We start from the raw sequence: 17,536 nt of genomic DNA, 5'->3' as shown, positions 1-17,536 counted from the left end.
CAGGCAGCATCCGAGGAGCTTCGAAATCGACGTTTCGGGCAAAAGCCCTTCATCAGGAATAAAGGCAGAGAGCCTGAAGCGTGGAGAGATAAGCTAGAGGAGGGTGGGGGTGGGGATAGAGTAGCATAGAGTACAATAGGTCAGTGGGGGAGGAGATGAAGGTGATAGGTCAGGGAGAAGAGGGTGGAGTGGATAGGTGGAAAAGGAGCTGGGCAGGTCGGACAAGTCCGGACAAGTCAAGGGGACAGTTTTGCTGGAGGTTAGAAACTAGGATGAGGTGGGGGAAGGGGAAATGAGGAAGCTGTTGAAATCCACATTGATGCCCTGGGGTTGAAGTGTTCCGAGGCGGACGATGAGGCGTTCTTCTTCCATGCGTCTGGTGGTGAGGGAGCGGCGGTGAAGGAGGCCCAGGGCCTCCATGTCCTCGGCAGAGTGGGAGGGGGAGTTGAAATGTTGAGCCACGGAGCGGTTTGGTTGATTGGTGTGGGTGTCTCGGAGATGTCCCTTAAAGCGCTCTGCTAGGAGGCGCCCAGTCTCCCCAATGTAGAGGAGACCGCATCGGGAGCAACGGATACAATAAATTATATTAGTGGATGTGCAGGTAAAACTTTGATGGATGTGGAAGGCTCCTTTAGGGCCTTGGATGGAGGTGAGGGAGGAGGTGTGGGCACAGGTTTTACAGTTCCTGCGGTGGCAGGGGAAAGTGCCAGGATGGGAGGGTGGGTCGTAGGGGGGCGTGGACCTGACCAGGTAGTCACGGAGGGAACAGTCTTTGCGGAAGGCGGAGAGGGGTGGGGAGGGAAATATATCCCTGGTGGTGGGGTCTGTTTGGAGGTGGCGGAAATGTCGGCGGATGATTTGGTTTATGCGAAGGTTGGTAGGGTGGAAGGTGAGCACCAGGGGCGTTCTGCCCTTGTTGCGGTTGGAGGGATTGGGTCTGAGGGCGGAGGTGCGGGATGTGGACGAGATGCGTTGGATGGCATCAACCTGTCGACCCCCCTCCCCCACTCCAACCTCTCACCCTCACAACGCGCAGCCCTCCAATCCCTCTGCTCCAATCCTGACCTCACCATCAAGCCAGCGGACAAAGGGGGCGCAGTGGTAGTCTGGCGCACTGACCTCTACATCGCTGAAGCCAAACGCCAACTCGAGGACACCTCTTCCTACCGCCCCCTTGACCATGACCCCACCCCCCATCACCAAACCATCATCTCCCAGACCATACAGAACCTCATCACCTCAGGAGATCTCCCACCCACAGCTTCCAACCTCATAGTCCGGGAACCCCGCACTGCCCGGTTCTACCTCCTTCCCAAGATCCACAAGCCTGACCACCCTGGCCGACCCATTGTCTCAGCATGCTCCTGCCCCACTGAACTCATCTCTACCTACCTCGACACTGTCCTATCCCCCCTAGTCCAGGAACTCCCCACATACGTTCGAGACACCACCCATGCCCTCCACCTCCTCCAAGACTTCCGTTTCCCCAGCCCCCAACGCCTCATCTTCACCATGGATATCCAATCCCTCTACACCTCCATCGGCCATGACCAGGGCCTCCAAGCCCTCCGTTTTTTCCTCTCCAGACGTTCCCAACAGTACCCCTCCACCGACACTCTCATTCGTTTGGCCGAACTGGTCCTCACCCTTAACAATTTCTCCTTTGAATCCTCCCACTTCCTCCAAACCAAAGGGGTAGCCATGGGCACACGTATGGGCCCCAGCTATGCCTGTCTCTTTGTTGGCTACGTAGAGCAGTTGATCTTCAGTAATTACACTGGCACCACTCCCCACCTCTTCCTCCGCTACATTGATGACTGCATTGGCGCCACCTCGTGCTCCCGCGAGGAGGTTGAGCAATTCATCAACTTCACCAACACATTCCACCCTGACCTTAAATTTACCTGGAGAAAGTGAGGTCTGCAGATGCTGGAGATCAGAGATGGAAATGTGTTGCTGGAAAAGCGCAGCAGGTCAGGCAGCATCTAGGGAACAGGAGAATCGACGTTTCGGGCATTAGCCCTTCTTCAGGAATGAGGAAAGTTGGTCCAGCAGGCTAAGATAAAAGATAGGGAGGAGGGACTTGGGGGAGGGGCGTCGGGAATGTGATAGGTGGAAAGAGGTCAAGGTGAGGGTGATAGGTCAGACTGGGGTGGGGGCGGAGAGGTCGGGAAGAAGATTGCAGGTTAGGAAGGCGGTGCTGAATTTGATGGATTTGACTGAGACAGGCTAGGGGGAGGGGAAATGAGGAAACTGGTGAAATCCGAGTTCAGCCCTTGTGGTTGGAGGGTTCCTAGCCGGAAGATGAGACGTTCTTCCTCCAACCGTCGTTTCGCTGTGGTCTGACGATGGAGGAGTCCAAAGACCTGCATATCCTTGGTGGAGTGGGAGGGGGAATTGAAATGTTGAGCTACAGGGTGGTTGGGTTGGTTGGTCCGGGTGTCCCAGAGGTGTTCTCTGAAACGGTCCGCAAGTAGGCGGCCTGTCTCCCCAATATAGAGGAGGCCACATCGGGTGCAAAGGATGCAATAGATGATATGTGTGGAGGTACAGGTGAATCTGTGGCGGATATGGAAGTTTCCTTTGGGGCCTTGGAGGGAGGTGAGGGGGGAGGTGTGGGCGCAAGTCTTGCACCTCCTGCGGTTGCAGGGGAAGGTGCCGGGAGTGGAGGTTGGGTTGGTAGGGGGTGTGGATCTGACGAGGGAGTCACGGAGGGAGTGGTCTTTACGGAATGCTGATAGGGGAGGGGAGGGAAATATATCCTTGGTGGTGGGGTCCGTTTGGAGGTGGCGGAAATGGCGGCGGATGATGCGCTGTACATGGAGGTTAGTGGGGTGGTAGGTGAGGACCAGTGGGGTTCTGTCCTGGTGGCGGTTGGAGGGGCGGGGTTCAAGGGCGGAGGATCGGGAAGTGGAAGAGATGCGGTGGAGGGCATCGTCGACCACGTCGGGGGGGAAATTGCGGTCCTTGAAGAAGGAGGCCATCTGGGATGTGCGTTTTTGGAACTGGTCCTCCTGGGAGCAGATGCGGCGGAGTCGAAGGAATTGGGAGAATGGGATGGCGTTTTTACAGGGGGCAGGATGGGAGGAGGTGTAGTCCAGGTAGCTGTGGGAGTCCAACTTTCCTCATTCCTGAAGAAGGGCTAATGCCCGAAACGTCGATTCTCCTGTTCCCTAGATGCTGCCTGATCTGCTGCGCTTTTCCAGCAACACATTTCCATCTCTTAAATTTACCTGGACCATCTCTGACACCTCCCTCCCCTTCCTGGACCTCTCCATCTCCATCAGTGACGACCGACTTGACACTGACATTTTCTACAAACCCACCGACTCCCACAGCTACCTGGATTACACCTCTTCCCACCCTACCTCTTGCAAAAATGCCATCCCGTATTCCCAATTCCTCCGCCTCCGCCGTATCTGCTCCCAGGAGGAGCAGTTCCACCACAGAACACACCAGATGGCCACCTTCTTTAGAGACCGCAATTTCCTTTCCCACGTGGTTAAAGATGCCCTCCAACGCATCTCGTCCACATCCCACACCTCCGCCCTCAGACCCAATCCCTCCAACCGCAACAAGGGCAGAACGCCCCTGGTGCTCACCTTCCACCCTACCAACCTTCGCATAAACCAAATCATCCGCCGACATTTCTGCCACCTCCAAACAGACCCCACCACCAGGGATATATTTCCCTCCCCACCCCTCTCCGCCTTCCGCAAAGACCGTTCCCTCCGTGACTACCTGGTCAGGTCCACGCCCCCCTACGACTCACCCTCCATCCTGGCACTTTCCCCTGCCACCGCAGGAACTGTAAAACCTGTGCCCACACCTCCTCCCTCACCTCCATCCAAGGCCCTAAAGGAGCCTTCCACATCCATCAAAGTTTTACCTGCACATCCACTAATATAATTTATTGTATCCGTTGCTCCTGATGCGGTCTCCTCTACATTGGGGAGACTGGGCGCCTCCTAGCAGAGCGCTTTAGGGAACATCTCCGAGACACCCGCACCAATCAACCACACCGCCCCGTGGCTCAACATTTCAACTCCCCCTCCCACTCTGCCGAGGACATGGAGGTCTTGGGCCTCCTCCACCGCCGCTCCCTCACCACCAGACGCATGGAAGAAGAATGCTTCATCTTCCGCCTCGGAACACTTCAACCCCAGGGCATCAATGTGGATTTCAACAGCTTCCTCATTTCCCCTTCCCCCACCTCATCCTAGTTTCTAACCTCCAGCAAAACTGTCCCCTTGACTTGTCCGGACTTGTCCGACCTGCCCAGCTCCTTTTCCACCTATCCACTCCACCCTCTCCTCCCTGACCTATCACCTTCATCCCCTCCCCCACTGACCTATTGTACTCTATGCTACTCTATCCCCACCCCCACCCTCCTCTAGCTTATCTCTCCACGCTTCAGGCTCTCTGCCTTTATTCCTGATGAAGGGCTTTTGCCCGAAACATCGATTTCGAAGCTCCTCGGATGCTGCCTAAATTGCTGTGCTCCTCCAGCACCACTGATCTAGAATCCAATATTAAACTGTCATCCTGGGGCCAACCTGGCTAAAATAGACTCTGCCTACCTCTTCTTTTTCTAAATGGTGGTCACAAGTTGGACAACTAACAAGAACAAATATAAATTCTCATAAGATAAACTGCAGATACCAGGAATTCATCACTAGTAGCACAATTCATGATAAAATGTATGAGTATTATCATCCATTATCATCTAAACCTTTTCTTACACTGTCAGTAGTGGTAGTAGAATCAGATACATTAGGGACATTCTAGCGATTCTTGGATGGGCACATGGATGAAAGTAAAATGAAGGATATGTAGATTAGTTTAATCTCAGAGTGGGATAAAAGGTCGGCACAACATTAAGGGCTGAAGGGCCTGTATTGTGCTGTACTGTTCTATGTTCTATGTTCAATCTCTTAGAATGACTTACTTCCACTCTAATTGCATGTAGTTTGAGATGGCTGATAGATCCAATCTGCAAATTGGGGACTTTGCCACAAGCAGATTAAAGGATTAAAGGAATGGGAAATGAGTTGTTTGGAGATTTTGGGCATGCTTCTGATGTTTCACCTTATCTTTGTTTATTCCTGATGAATTCTGTCAATATATTCAGTGCTTTCTTGAATAAATCATTTCCATTTCGTTTAGTCACAAACCAGGAACTTCCAAGAGTAGTTGGGGATGTTTAATCTCTTCACTGATGCTTTGAGGACATTTCTAAGATGTATCTAGACTTCTAGGTTTCTCCTGCCATGACTGAATTTGAAGTAAATCAGCTACTTGAATAACAAATCTCGCCCTGTAGAGGTGGTGTTGATAACCTTGATGTGCCGACATTGGGCATGTTGACTTGCTGTTGGTCTGCCTTTCCTACCAACAGATTTGGAGGATCTTGTGAAGGTACCATTTCACAGAGGCCATCCTAAAAGCAAGCCAGTACTTCTCCAGTGTTTTGAGGCACCTGCTATTGTCCAAATCTCTGATGCATGCGTAACGGTCTTAGTCATGGTTTTGAGATTCTGCTCCTCCTTTTGCTCAATCACGTTCTTCATATACACCATATTCTAACAAATGGTAGATCTGTCAGCACATTTTTGCCTCCATGCAACCCTGTTATGGTATGTACCAAACACTAGATATAGGAAAGTCTGCTCTCATATCTAGATTCTGTACAAGTGTTGATAAAATGCTCAAGTTGAATTATACAACTACATCTCACTGACAAAACAGATGCTTCAGCATTGGAGAAGGACCAGCGATTAGAATACCAACCACCTTCCAGATTTCCAAACCTATTGCTTTCTGACTTAGTATTCACTGATTGCATGAGAATGTGGATCGGACAAGGTGCTTTACTAACCTATTGTTCTTATTGTGAGTCTAATTCACCTGCCAATGTATGCAATGACAGATTAGAATAAGCTGATTCCTCCCTCTATGCAACCATTTCTACTGTTTGCAAAGATCCAGCTTTGTCTGGTCCTGGATCTTAAGCTCAGGGAAACCCAAGGGAAACACTTCCGCCGTATACCAGAAAGATCTGACTGGTGAAAAAGAATATTTTAAACCCACCCAATGAGCCACAAAGTTAACTGCACCTGGATTTTTTTTTGTGAATGAAGAACATCATCATATATTTATATAGTGCCTGTAACTTAACAAGAGAGTTGTGCTGGAAAAGTACAGCAGGTCAGGCAGCATCCGAGGAGCAAGAGAATCGACGTTTTGGGGATAAGCCCCTCATCAGTTTCCTGCTGTGCTTTTCCAGCACCACACTCTCGGGTCTAATCTCCAGCCCCTGCAGTCCTCACTTTCTTCTGTAACTTACAAACATAGATGTCAACCAGAAATGAAGAAATATTCAGAGGCATGATCAAAATGCCCAAGCCAATGGGTTTTTCAGTGGGCATTTGACTGAAGGCAAGAAGGCAGAGAAATTGAAAAAAAATTCCAGAGGACTAAAGGCCGTGAAGGCCTGGAGAGATGTGTAAGCAGAAACGGTTGTATTAGAATAAGAAAGTGAGAACTGGAAGCAGGATTAGGCCATTTAGCCACATGAACTTGCTCCACCATTTATTGGCTGTTCTGACCATGGCCTCAACTCCACTTTACTGCCTGGCCCACATAACACTTGTCTCACTTCTCATTCAAAAACTTAGTTTTGAATATATTCAATGCCATTATTCTCCAGGGTGTAGAATACCAAAGATTCTTAACTCTCTGATGGAAGAAATCCTTCTCATTTCTGTCTTAAATGGAAGATTTAATATTTAATCTGAAGATGTGCCTTTGGTTCTGGACCCTGTCATGAGGGGAAACAATCCTTTCAGCAACTTACCCTATCAAGTTCCCCTAGAATGTTACAAAAAGATCACCTCACATTCTTCTAAATCATAGTGAGTAGAAGCTCAATCTGCTCAACTTCTCTTCAGACAATATATTTGTCACAGGAATCAATCCAGGAAACATTGTTTGAATTGTGTCCAATGCAAGGGCATCCTTCCTTAGGTAATTTGGAGATGCCGGTGTTGGACTGGGGTGTACAAAGTTAAAAATCACACAACACCAGGTTATAGTCCAACAGGTTTAATTGGAAGCACACTAGCTTTCGGAGCGCCGATCCTTCATCAGGTGATTGTAAGGCACAGAATTTATAGCAATAATTTACAGTGTGATGTAACTGAAATTATACATTGAAAAATACCTTAATTGTCTGTTGTGTCTTTCATCTGTTCGAATATCATGATAGTTTCACTTCTTTCATGTGTAAATCACAAAATCTTTTTTTAAAAGTTGCATTCTCAGGTTAGCTGTAAAATTTGAGTCAGCTAGACAATATGTTGAAGGTGTTGGCCCCCTGTTTTCTCTGTCTATGTCATGATGTTTACATTGATTCTAATGTAAAAAGTGAGATAACAGAGTTTTACATGAATTCATGCAGTTTTTGAGCAAAGTACAATGTAACTCTGCAAATACAAATTCACCCCACAAAATATATGTGTGCATGTGGGTCTTTGTGTTTGTCTGTGTGTCTGTCTGTCTGGGTTGGGGGTTATGAGTGTGAGAGAGAGTGTATGTGTGTGTGTAGTGAGTGTAGCATGTCTTAAGTCTGTGAGGGGGTGAGCATTTCTGAGAGAGCTTTTCATGGTAGATGTTGAGAAGATTTTTCCACTAGTGTGGATATCTTTAACTACAGAATGTAGTAAGAGGATACTCATTTAAAACTGAGAGGTGAAGGAATTTCTTCTTTCAGGTAACGAATGTCTGAAATTCTCTACCCCAGGAAATTGTGGAGGCTAGATTACTGAGACTATTTGAAGAGGAGGTTGATAGATTTATGAAATATTGAGGATTTGAGGGCCACGAGGAGAAGATGTGAAGGAAGAGTGAGGGCCTGGGGCACATCTGCACCCATCCTATAGAATGACAGAGCAGGCAAAAGATGCTTAATGGCCTACTCCAATTCCTATTTCTTATGCTCTTATGTACCACATATCCTGTGACAATGACCCTAGCCAGAGGAAGCATCATCCCTGCATGCAATTTGTCCAGTTCTGTCAGAATTTAATGTTTTATTGAGATCCTTCCCATTTTTCAAAATTCCAGTGAATTCAGGCCCAGTGTACTCAGACTCTCTTGAAATAAATAATTGCTTCCTGCATCTATTTGCTTGCTTTCAATGATTATACATGGAGACTCAGGTCCCTTTTACACATTAACATTTTCCAATCTATCATCATTTGAATAACACTGTCATTCTATTTCTCCTACTAATGTGGACAGCTTCACATTTATCCACATATACTTCATCTGCCATTTGCTGAGTACTAATGAGAGGTGTCACAGCTTCAGTAAGGTATTTAGAAATGCTAATTCTCTCTTCATTGGCAACTCGCCACTATCTAGCAAGAAACTCACAATACTGCTCGGCAAAAGCATTAAAGATGGTGAAGATGCTTCTGAAAATCCAAATGCAGCATTGGATTTTCCTTACTTTTAGTACAGCATTTTCTTTGCAATAAATACCAATATTCAACTTGCAATCTGCCTGAAGAATTTGCAAGTTATGCTTTAGTAAATTATGTACAAGCACACCTAGATGCCTCGGTACCACAGCATTCTGTAGTCTCTCTGTAGTAAATAATATTCTACTTTTCTATTCATCCTGGAACAGCCTGACATTTTTCAACATTTCACTCCACCTGCCACATTTTCACCACCCACTTTACATAGTTATATCCCACTCAATCTCTTTGGGGGGATTTTATGTAGACACTGGAAATGGGAATTGTGTGGGAGGTAAACTTTGAGCTTTCCGATGCTGGAATGAAAGTAACAAATTTAGGCAGCAACAGATTTAGATTAGATTAGATTAGATTCTCTACAGTGTGGAGGCCCTTTGGCCCAACAAGCCCACACCGACCCTCTGAAGAGTAATCCACCCAGAGCCATTTCCCTCTGACTAATGCACCTAACACTATGGGCAATTTAGCATGACCAATTCACCTGGCCTGCACATCTTTGGGCTGTGGGAGGAAACCGGAGCACCCGGAGGAAACCCACGCAGGCACGGGGAGAATGTGCAAACTCCACATAGACAGTTGCCCGAGGCTGGAATCGAACCCAGGTCCCTGGTGCTGTGAGGCAGCAGCGCTAACTACTGAGCCACCGTGCTGCCCGTTGAAGGAGAATTATATATATTTCTGATTGCAAGCAGCTGGAAGATCATTTAATGCATTCAGCAAAGCGCATATACAGCACTTTCCAAATCCACTATCTAAAACACAAGGGTAGTACACACATGGGTAGTACCACCTGCAAGTTTCTCTCCACACCACTCAGACATGAAAATATATCACCATTCCTTTAGTATCACTGTGTCAAAATTCTGGAACTCCCTTCCTAATGACATTGTAGGTCTATCTACACTAAATGGATGGCAGCATTCACGAAAGCAGCTCACCTTGTCAAGGGCAACTGAGGATGGGCAATAAACGTTGGCCCAGTCAGCGTTGCTCACACCTCATGTGTGAATTTTTAAAAAAGTCACGCATACTCAAGTAGCATCAATGAAAGCGGATCAAAACATGACTGACCACAGAAAGACATGGTGGGTATGGAATGGGATTGGGGTATGGTTGACCAATGGACCATGTTCAAGGAGATCAAGATATGGCTTCCTGGACATGTAGCATGGCCCTTTGAAAATTTGTTGGGGAAACATGTAGGAAGCAGGATCACAGTGGGAGGGTCAAGCTCTATAGGTGGGAAGCATGATTATAGTGGGATTATGGGTTGTAAAGGCCAGGTCAATAATGAGGACTGGTCTGGTGTGACAGAGGAAAATCACATGTTAGTCTAATGAGAAGAAGCTCTTGTCTTAATTAAGAAGTAGTTCATTGCATGTTAATGATTAGGAACAGGTTACATTAGTCTGATAGATATAGTTTTTGTATCTTTAACATTTTAAATCCCAATATATTATAAAACAGCTCACCAGTCAATTTTTTTTCTATTATTAATATTTCTACATTTATGAATACAATTACATTTACCATCATCCAATCTCCCCTCAAGTCTCTGACTTCAAAAAGATAGGCAGTCTAGGTAGTTTCACAACTCTGCCAGATTCAATTTCTTTGGACTTGGAATATTGGTCAACCTTTGACTTGAGGATGGTTCACTTTGATTCTGTTATTGATAGGAAGACCCTTAATCTCCTCACTTTCTTTCACTTACAACATATTTCTTTCTGCTCCCTTTCAATATTTGAAAAAACTATTAATCTCATGAATTCCCTTTGCAGAGGATGGCTGTCTTGTTGAAACTGATATTTTCTTTCTTTCTCAGCTTGGCAATTTCTTTTTAACAGCATTCTGGACCTCTGAGCCAGGGAAGTCTTTTTTGACTATGTCCTGCATATGTGGACATTGGTCCACCCATTTCAGAAGTGTCATACGTAGTCATCTATGTAGTCATATGCAGTCCATCTTCAATCTATGTGAACAAATATTGACTCTCTCTTGTCAATTCTGTGGTGGAGTATGTAGGCTGTGTGCCTCACCTTATTAGTTCGGTTGAATACTTACATTCTCTCACTTTATTGGTAATCTCAATACATTCACTTCCCCAGACTGGCTCGTGAGTGATAGTTCCTTACATGGCATGATCTCTGTCACTGGTATTGATAACTAATTCTTGGAAGATGAAGAAGTTAAATGCTCTACGTGAACTTGGGTCTTGTCAACACCTACCATCAGATTTAAGTCTGCCATAATGATTTGTCCTCTATGCCACCTTGACGTCTCAATAATTTCAGTTAATGACTCAGTGAACACAAGTGGAGTTCAACTGCTCATGGGCCTTCTCATCATTTGCATCTCCTCGCAAACTTTGCTGATACTTATCAACTGAATTTTTCTCTGTGATGTTGAGTAGCAAGTATTTCTATCAACACTTTACAGTCATAGGTTTCAAAATGTTAAAGGCAATCCTCAATATCTTTGGAGAGCCCAGGTCACCACATAATTGACTGAGCTTTGGTTCTGCACCTGACAATCCCCAGGTCTCCCTTATGCATCCTTTCCAGGACAACTTACCAAATTAAATAGGGAAAAAACAGTCTTTTATCATACACTAGTCAGTCATCTACAATTGTAAAATGCTGTTGACACTCAAAATATATTTTCAATGCCAACCCAGTAAACCTTTGGCCTGGCGATCCTTCAAAGGAATAGTGATAAATGGTGGCGCATCTTTGGTTACTCTTCTACTCGTGATGTATTTGGTGGAGCAGACTTTAGGTTGCAGGCACAATATCTTATCAACAGCATGAAAAAAAATTCTCCTTTGTGAACAGAGCTGACTTCAGTGGATTCTGCCAATGCTTGGGGCAATGCCATGAGTCTATGAGATCTTCTATCAGTCATCCTTTAAATGGTTGTTCACTATCTGACTCTTCCTTGGCCTATGGCTTCATGACCTACTATTCTGTGAACAGATGCACCATAACTGGTTGTTTCTTGACCAGTTATCAACTGACTGCAGATCGTTTACTTCCTTCTGCTACTTGAAGAAGCTAGAGGTCACGGCACATATTTAAGTTTGAAAGTAAGCACTCTATTTATAGGCTCACAATGATATGAAAACACTTACATTGGAAGGTTGCTTGTAGCTTTCATAGTGCTGCTCCTTCATCAGGTGGTTGGAAGCTAGTGCTTCCAAATAAACATGTTGGATTATAACCTGGTGTTGTGTGATTTTTAACTTTTATGCCCCAGTCCAACACCAGCACCGCCAAAAACATTTTCTAACTTACAAATGCTTTTATGGGAGTAGCGATTTAACTTTTTGCTGTTCTCTAACTGTCCTACTTCTGTACATCTTCTGGAAGCACCTGTTGTCTTTCTTCACTATTTTTCTTCATAGTGGGAGTGAGCCTAATCTAAGTATTCTGAAATGTTCCCTTAAATGTCTGCCACTGAGTTTTTGTTGATCTATAGCCTAATATACGCCAGTTCACTTTGACTATCAGATTTTCATTATTTATTTCTCCCTGTATATCTATCTTGTTATGAAAACTAGAAACATATTGTCTTGTTAATATTTTCCTCATCACTCTGATCTTATTTACTGGTGTACCTTTACTCTTTGTTCCTTCCTTTTACACAATGGAATCATTACCCAAATACTACCCTACATATTGTCATGTCTTTTTCTTTAACTTTCTAAATTTCCCTTCTCTTGAACTCTACTCCACCACCTCTTGCCTCATGATTTAGGTTGAAACCCTCTCTATAGCCCTAATTATTTGATTCACCACAGCATGGTTGAATTGAAACATGTCTCATGGAATAATTCCTCCATTCCTTATAATTTATGTCAGTATCCATTTCTCCCAAAACAATCTTTCAGCCACGCATCAACTCTTTAATTTTATTGACTCTGTGTCAATTTGTTAATTGCTCCGCTTGTAATCTGGAGGTTACTACTTTTGTAGTTCTGCTTTTTGATTTTTTTTCCCCCAGTTACTCAGACTCCTTCAGCTGAACGTGTTAATCCTACCTATGCCATTCGTACCTTTATGAATGATGATGATCCTTCCTCGCCAATACCATTCCTCTCTAACCCTGAGGAAATTACCTTAACTATGACATTAGGTGGGTAGTTTGATTGGAGTTTTAAGCCAATTTAGTAGTGAATATTTTGTATTTTGTCTCTGAAATCAATATAGATAAAATTAGACCATAAGACACAAAGGAGAATTACGCCATTCAACCCATTGAGTTTGGTACTGCCAGTTGTTCAGGCTGATGACCCCATTCTCCTGCCTTCTCCTTGTAACCCTTGATTCCCTTACTAATCAAGAACTATCTATCTCTTGTAACCCTTGATTCCCTTACTAATCAAGAACTATCTATCCCTGTCTTAAATATACTCAATGACTTGACCTCCATAGGCCTTCTGTGACCATGAGTTCCCTCTAGCTGAAGAAATTCCTCCTTATCTCAGTTCCCTTCACTCTGAGGCTGTGCCCTTAGGTCCTAGTCTCTCCTACTAGATGAAAACATCTTCTCCAAGTCCACTCTATCCAGGCCTCTCAGTATTCTGTATGTTTCAATCAGATCCCCCTTCATCCTTCTAAACACAATTGAGTACATACCAGAATCCTCAAGCACTCCAGATGACAAACTCTTCATCACCAGGATCATTCTTGTGAACCTCCTGTGGATCCCCCCTATGCCAATACATCCTTCCTTAGATACTGAGCCCAAAATTGTTCACAATATTCCAAACGTAGTCTGACCAGAGCCTTATACAGCCCCAGTAGTACACCTCTGCTCTTGTATTCTAGCTCTCTCAAAATGAATGCTGACATTGCGTTTGCTTTCCTAGCCATCAACTGAATCTGTATATTAACCTTAAGAGAATCCTGAACCAGATTTCCCAAGATCCTTTTGCTTCAGATTTCTAAAGCCTTTCCCCCTTTAGAAAACAGTCAACACGTCTATTCAACCTACCAATGTGCACACAATGGACAAAGTTATACCATAAGGCAAAGGAGTAGATTTAGGCCCTTCAGCCCATTGAGTCTGCTGTGCCATTTGATTATGGCTGATATGTTTCCCAACCCCACTCTTCTACCGTCTTCCCATAACCCTTGGTCCCTTACTAACCAAGAACCTATCTATGTCTTAAATACACCTAATGATTAGACCTCCTCAGCCTTCTGCAGCACTGAGTTCCACAGATTCACCACCCTCTGGCTGAAGAAATTTCTCCTCATCTCAGTTCTAAAGGTTCACACTTACCACATTGTACTCCATCTGCCACTTCTTTACCCACTCTCCTAGCCTGTCCAAGTCTTTCTGCAGTCTCCCCGTTTCCCCAATACAACCTGCACCTCCACCTATCCTTGCGTCATCTGCAGATATAGCAACAACATCCTCAGTTCTTTTATCTAGATTGTTAATGTATAACATAAATAGTTGTGGTCCCAACACTGACCCCTGCGGAACTCCACTAGTCACCAGCTACCATCCTGAAAAAGACCCTTTTATCCCTACTCACTGCCAGTTAGCCAATCCTCTATCCATGTCAGTACCTTGCCCCTAACACCATGGGCTCTTATCTTATTCAGCTGACTCCTGTGTCGCACTTTGTGAAAGACCTTCTGGAAATTCAAGTGAATCACGTTCATTGACTCTCGTCTATCTAACTTGCTCCTTATCTCCGCAAAGAATTCAAACAGATTTGTCAGGCATGACCTCCCCTTGATGAAGATGTGCTGACTCCGCCCTATAGAGTCATAGAGACATACAGCACGAAAACAGACCCTTCGGTCCAACTTGTCCATGCCGACCAGACATCCCAACCCAATCTAGTCCTACCTGCCAGCACCCGGCCCATATCCCTCCAAACCCTTCCTATTCGTATACCCATCCAAATGCCTCTTAAATGTTGCAATTGTACTAGCCTCCACCACTTCCTCTGGCAGCTCATTCCATATATGTAACACCCTCTGTGTGAAAAAGTTGCCCCTTAGGTCTCTTTTATATCTTTCCCCTCTCACCTTAAAACTATGTCCTCTAGTTCTGGACTCCCCCACCCCAGGGAAAAGACTTTTCCTTATCTTATCTTATCCATGCCTCTCATAATTTTGTAAACCTCTATAAGGTCATCCCTCAGCCTCCGACACTCCAGGGAAAACAGCCCCAGCCTGTTCATGCCTCTCCCTTTGGCTTAAATCCTCCAACCCTGGCAACATCCTTGTCAATCTTTTCTGAACCTTTTCAAGTTTCACAACATTTTTCCAATAGGAAGGAGACCAGAATTGCATGCAATATTCCAGCAGTGGCCTAACCAATGTCCTGTACAGCCGCAACATGACCACCCAAATCCTGTACTCAATACTCTGACCAATAAAAGAAAGCATACCAAACTCCTTCTTCATTATCCTATCTACCTGTGACTCCACTTTCAAGGAGCTATGAACCTGCACTCCAAGGTCTCCTTTGTTCAGCAACACTCCCTACGATCTTACCATTAAGCGTATAAGCCCTGCTAAGATTTGCTTTCCCAAAATGCAGCACCTCACATTTATCTGAATTAAACCCCATCTGCCACTTCTCAGCACAATGGCCCATCTGATCAATGTCCTGTTGTAATCTGAGGTAACCTTCTTTGCTGTCTACGACACCTCCAATTTTGGTGTCATCTGCAAAACTACTAACTATACCTCTTATGCTCACACCCAAATCATTTACATAAATGATGAAAAGAAGTGGACCCAGCACCAATCCTTGTGTCACTCCACTGGTCACAGGCCTCCAGTCTGAAAAACAACCCTCCACCACCATCCTCTGTCTTCTACCTTTGAGCCAGTTCTGTATCCAAATGGTTAGTTCTCCCTATTCCATGAGATCTAACCTTGCTAACTAGTCTCCCACATCTTACCGTGCACTTCCAAGTACTGCACAATCTCATCCTGAACAATGAACCCTAAAATCTTACCAATGACCAAGGTCAGGCTAACCAGCCTGTCTTCTGCCTCCCTCCCTTCTTTAGCAGGAGTGCTATATTAGCCATTTTCCAGTCTTCAGTAACTCTCCCTGACTCCCACCAATGCCTTTTCAATCTCCTCAGCTATCTCCTTCAGAATGTTGGAGTATAGATCATCTGGTCCAGCTGATTTCTCCACCTTCTGAACTCTCAGCTTCCCCAACACCATGTCTATAATGATGGCCACTCCACTCATCGCTGCCCCCTGACTGCTAAAGTTCTGCTATGCTGCTGGCGTCTTCCCCTTGAAAACTGATGCAAAGTACCTATTCAGTTCCTCCACTATTTTTTTTGCTCCCATTCCTATTTCTCCAGCCTCATTTTCTAGAGTTCAATAGTTTATTGCCTCAGACAAAATAAGCAGGAAAATATGAAGGAAATCATGTTCAGAGAATAAAAGAGTTCACGCACAGCAAAGTCTTGAAAATAAAGTGGAACCCAAGGAATTGGAAAAATCATCTTGGTGGGGGAATTATTTTTACTTTAAGTTATCGTTGATTCAGGAAAGTGGAAGGGCAGGAGAACTGGAATGACGATTTTATTTATTTAATATTTGATAAATACAAAGTAAAACACTTTATATTCAGAAAATCATTTTTCATAAGAAAACGAAATGTGATCGGGATGAAGAAAGATTAGAAACGCAATTGAAGCATGTTGTTCGAAAGTTCTGGGTGTCTCACAACCGATTATTTGGTGAAGAACATTATCAAATACAAATAGGAAAGTCAAGCAGCACAGATCTAGACGAGTTCATTCTGAATTTCTGAGAAACATTTCCATCTGTACTGATTTATTAAAACATAGCAATGCTTTGACGATCGGACCAAACTGACCCATGAATGCGGACATGATTTCAAGAGACACAGTAACGTATTAAAAATACCATTCAAATTTAGCAATTCCTCAGAAGCCTTGAATCTCGTTTTACTGTCAAACGCGACGCAAAAGGGCAGAAGCAATTTTATGGATAAAACCACAGTAATTGTTTCTCAGCAAAACATTACATTTGGAGGAAATTAAAGCGAAACCTCAGCATAAACCTGAGGTTTTCACTTTAAGTATCTAATTTCGGAATGAATTCGCGCTCCGATTTACCTTGCTGTGACTTTGGGATCGAACTTGGCTCTGTACTTGGCCACCCGGGTCCTCCTTGCTCCATTGGGGCAGCTCGCATCGTTTTGCCCGCTGTCCACGCCTTTGGATCCCGCTGTCAGTGGCCCCACCTCGCACACCTTCGGCTTGCACTTCACCACAGTCTTCACAAAATCCGCGTAGCAGTTCCTCGGCGGCTCTGGTAGCACTTTACTCGTCCCGCAGCCCATCACTCGGACATTGTGCGTTCACCGAGCTGCATCTGGCCGGTGTAGACCCAGACCTCACTCACCGTGTGCTTGCACACTGCCAGGTTAAAGCCAGCAGCAGCAGCACTCGACATTGTGCCATTGTACTGCCCCCAAGCGATCTGCCAGCCATCCTACAGGTGCCTCTATCATTCACTCATGAGTGGGTGGACCAAGTAATCTGACAGAAAGAAAAGTCAAAACATCCCCCAAAAAGAGTTGTGACTTAAACCACTTATCTCAACATTTGCAATAAATCATTGCCCAGCAGCAGAATGATACGTGTGTTTATTTTTGGCACTTTGTCTCAATTTCAGATTTTCAGCATCTGTGGTTGTTGGCTTTTTGCAATCCAGCAGCTAGCGCAAATTGCATTGGCTCCTTAAACTGAGCAAATTGATTGCCCCATCCAGCCCTAAACAGCTCACCCTGCACAAACTGTGGCTTCTACCCAGAACTGGTCAAATCCTGACGCCACTACATTGACTTCACTGACCTGTGTTGCAGACAATCCCTCTCAGAGTCACTGTTTTCAGATGGCCAGGGTTCATCGCCAAGGCCCTATTGGAAACAGTGAACGGGGAAAAATACTTAATGATTAGCATTAGGATGGA

The 17,536-nt window shown here is 45.0% G+C and overlaps 1 protein-coding gene across 1 annotated transcript in view; it reads right to left on the bottom strand.

Annotated features, from left to right (window-relative positions):
- The window catches only part of LOC122549552 (serine/threonine-protein kinase H1-like), a 76,730-nt gene extending 59,741 nt beyond the window's left edge, over positions 1-16,989 (bottom strand). The window contains exon 1 of the mRNA XM_043689398.2: positions 16,678-16,989. Coding sequence (XP_043545333.1) covers positions 16,678-16,904 — 227 coding nt within the window. The 5' untranslated portion in view covers positions 16,905-16,989. The remainder of the gene's footprint in view (positions 1-16,677) is intronic.
- Between the last annotated feature and the right edge of the window lie 547 nt (positions 16,990-17,536).

Source organism: Chiloscyllium plagiosum, unplaced genomic scaffold, assembly GCF_037043375.1.
Source record: "Chiloscyllium plagiosum isolate Xiang-an unplaced genomic scaffold, Cpla_swu_hap1 HiC_scaffold_4, whole genome shotgun sequence".
Taxonomy (NCBI): Eukaryota; Metazoa; Chordata; class Chondrichthyes; order Orectolobiformes; family Hemiscylliidae; genus Chiloscyllium; species Chiloscyllium plagiosum.
Note: the sequence above shows the minus strand (reverse complement) of the source record. Positions and strands in the feature narration are given on the sequence as shown.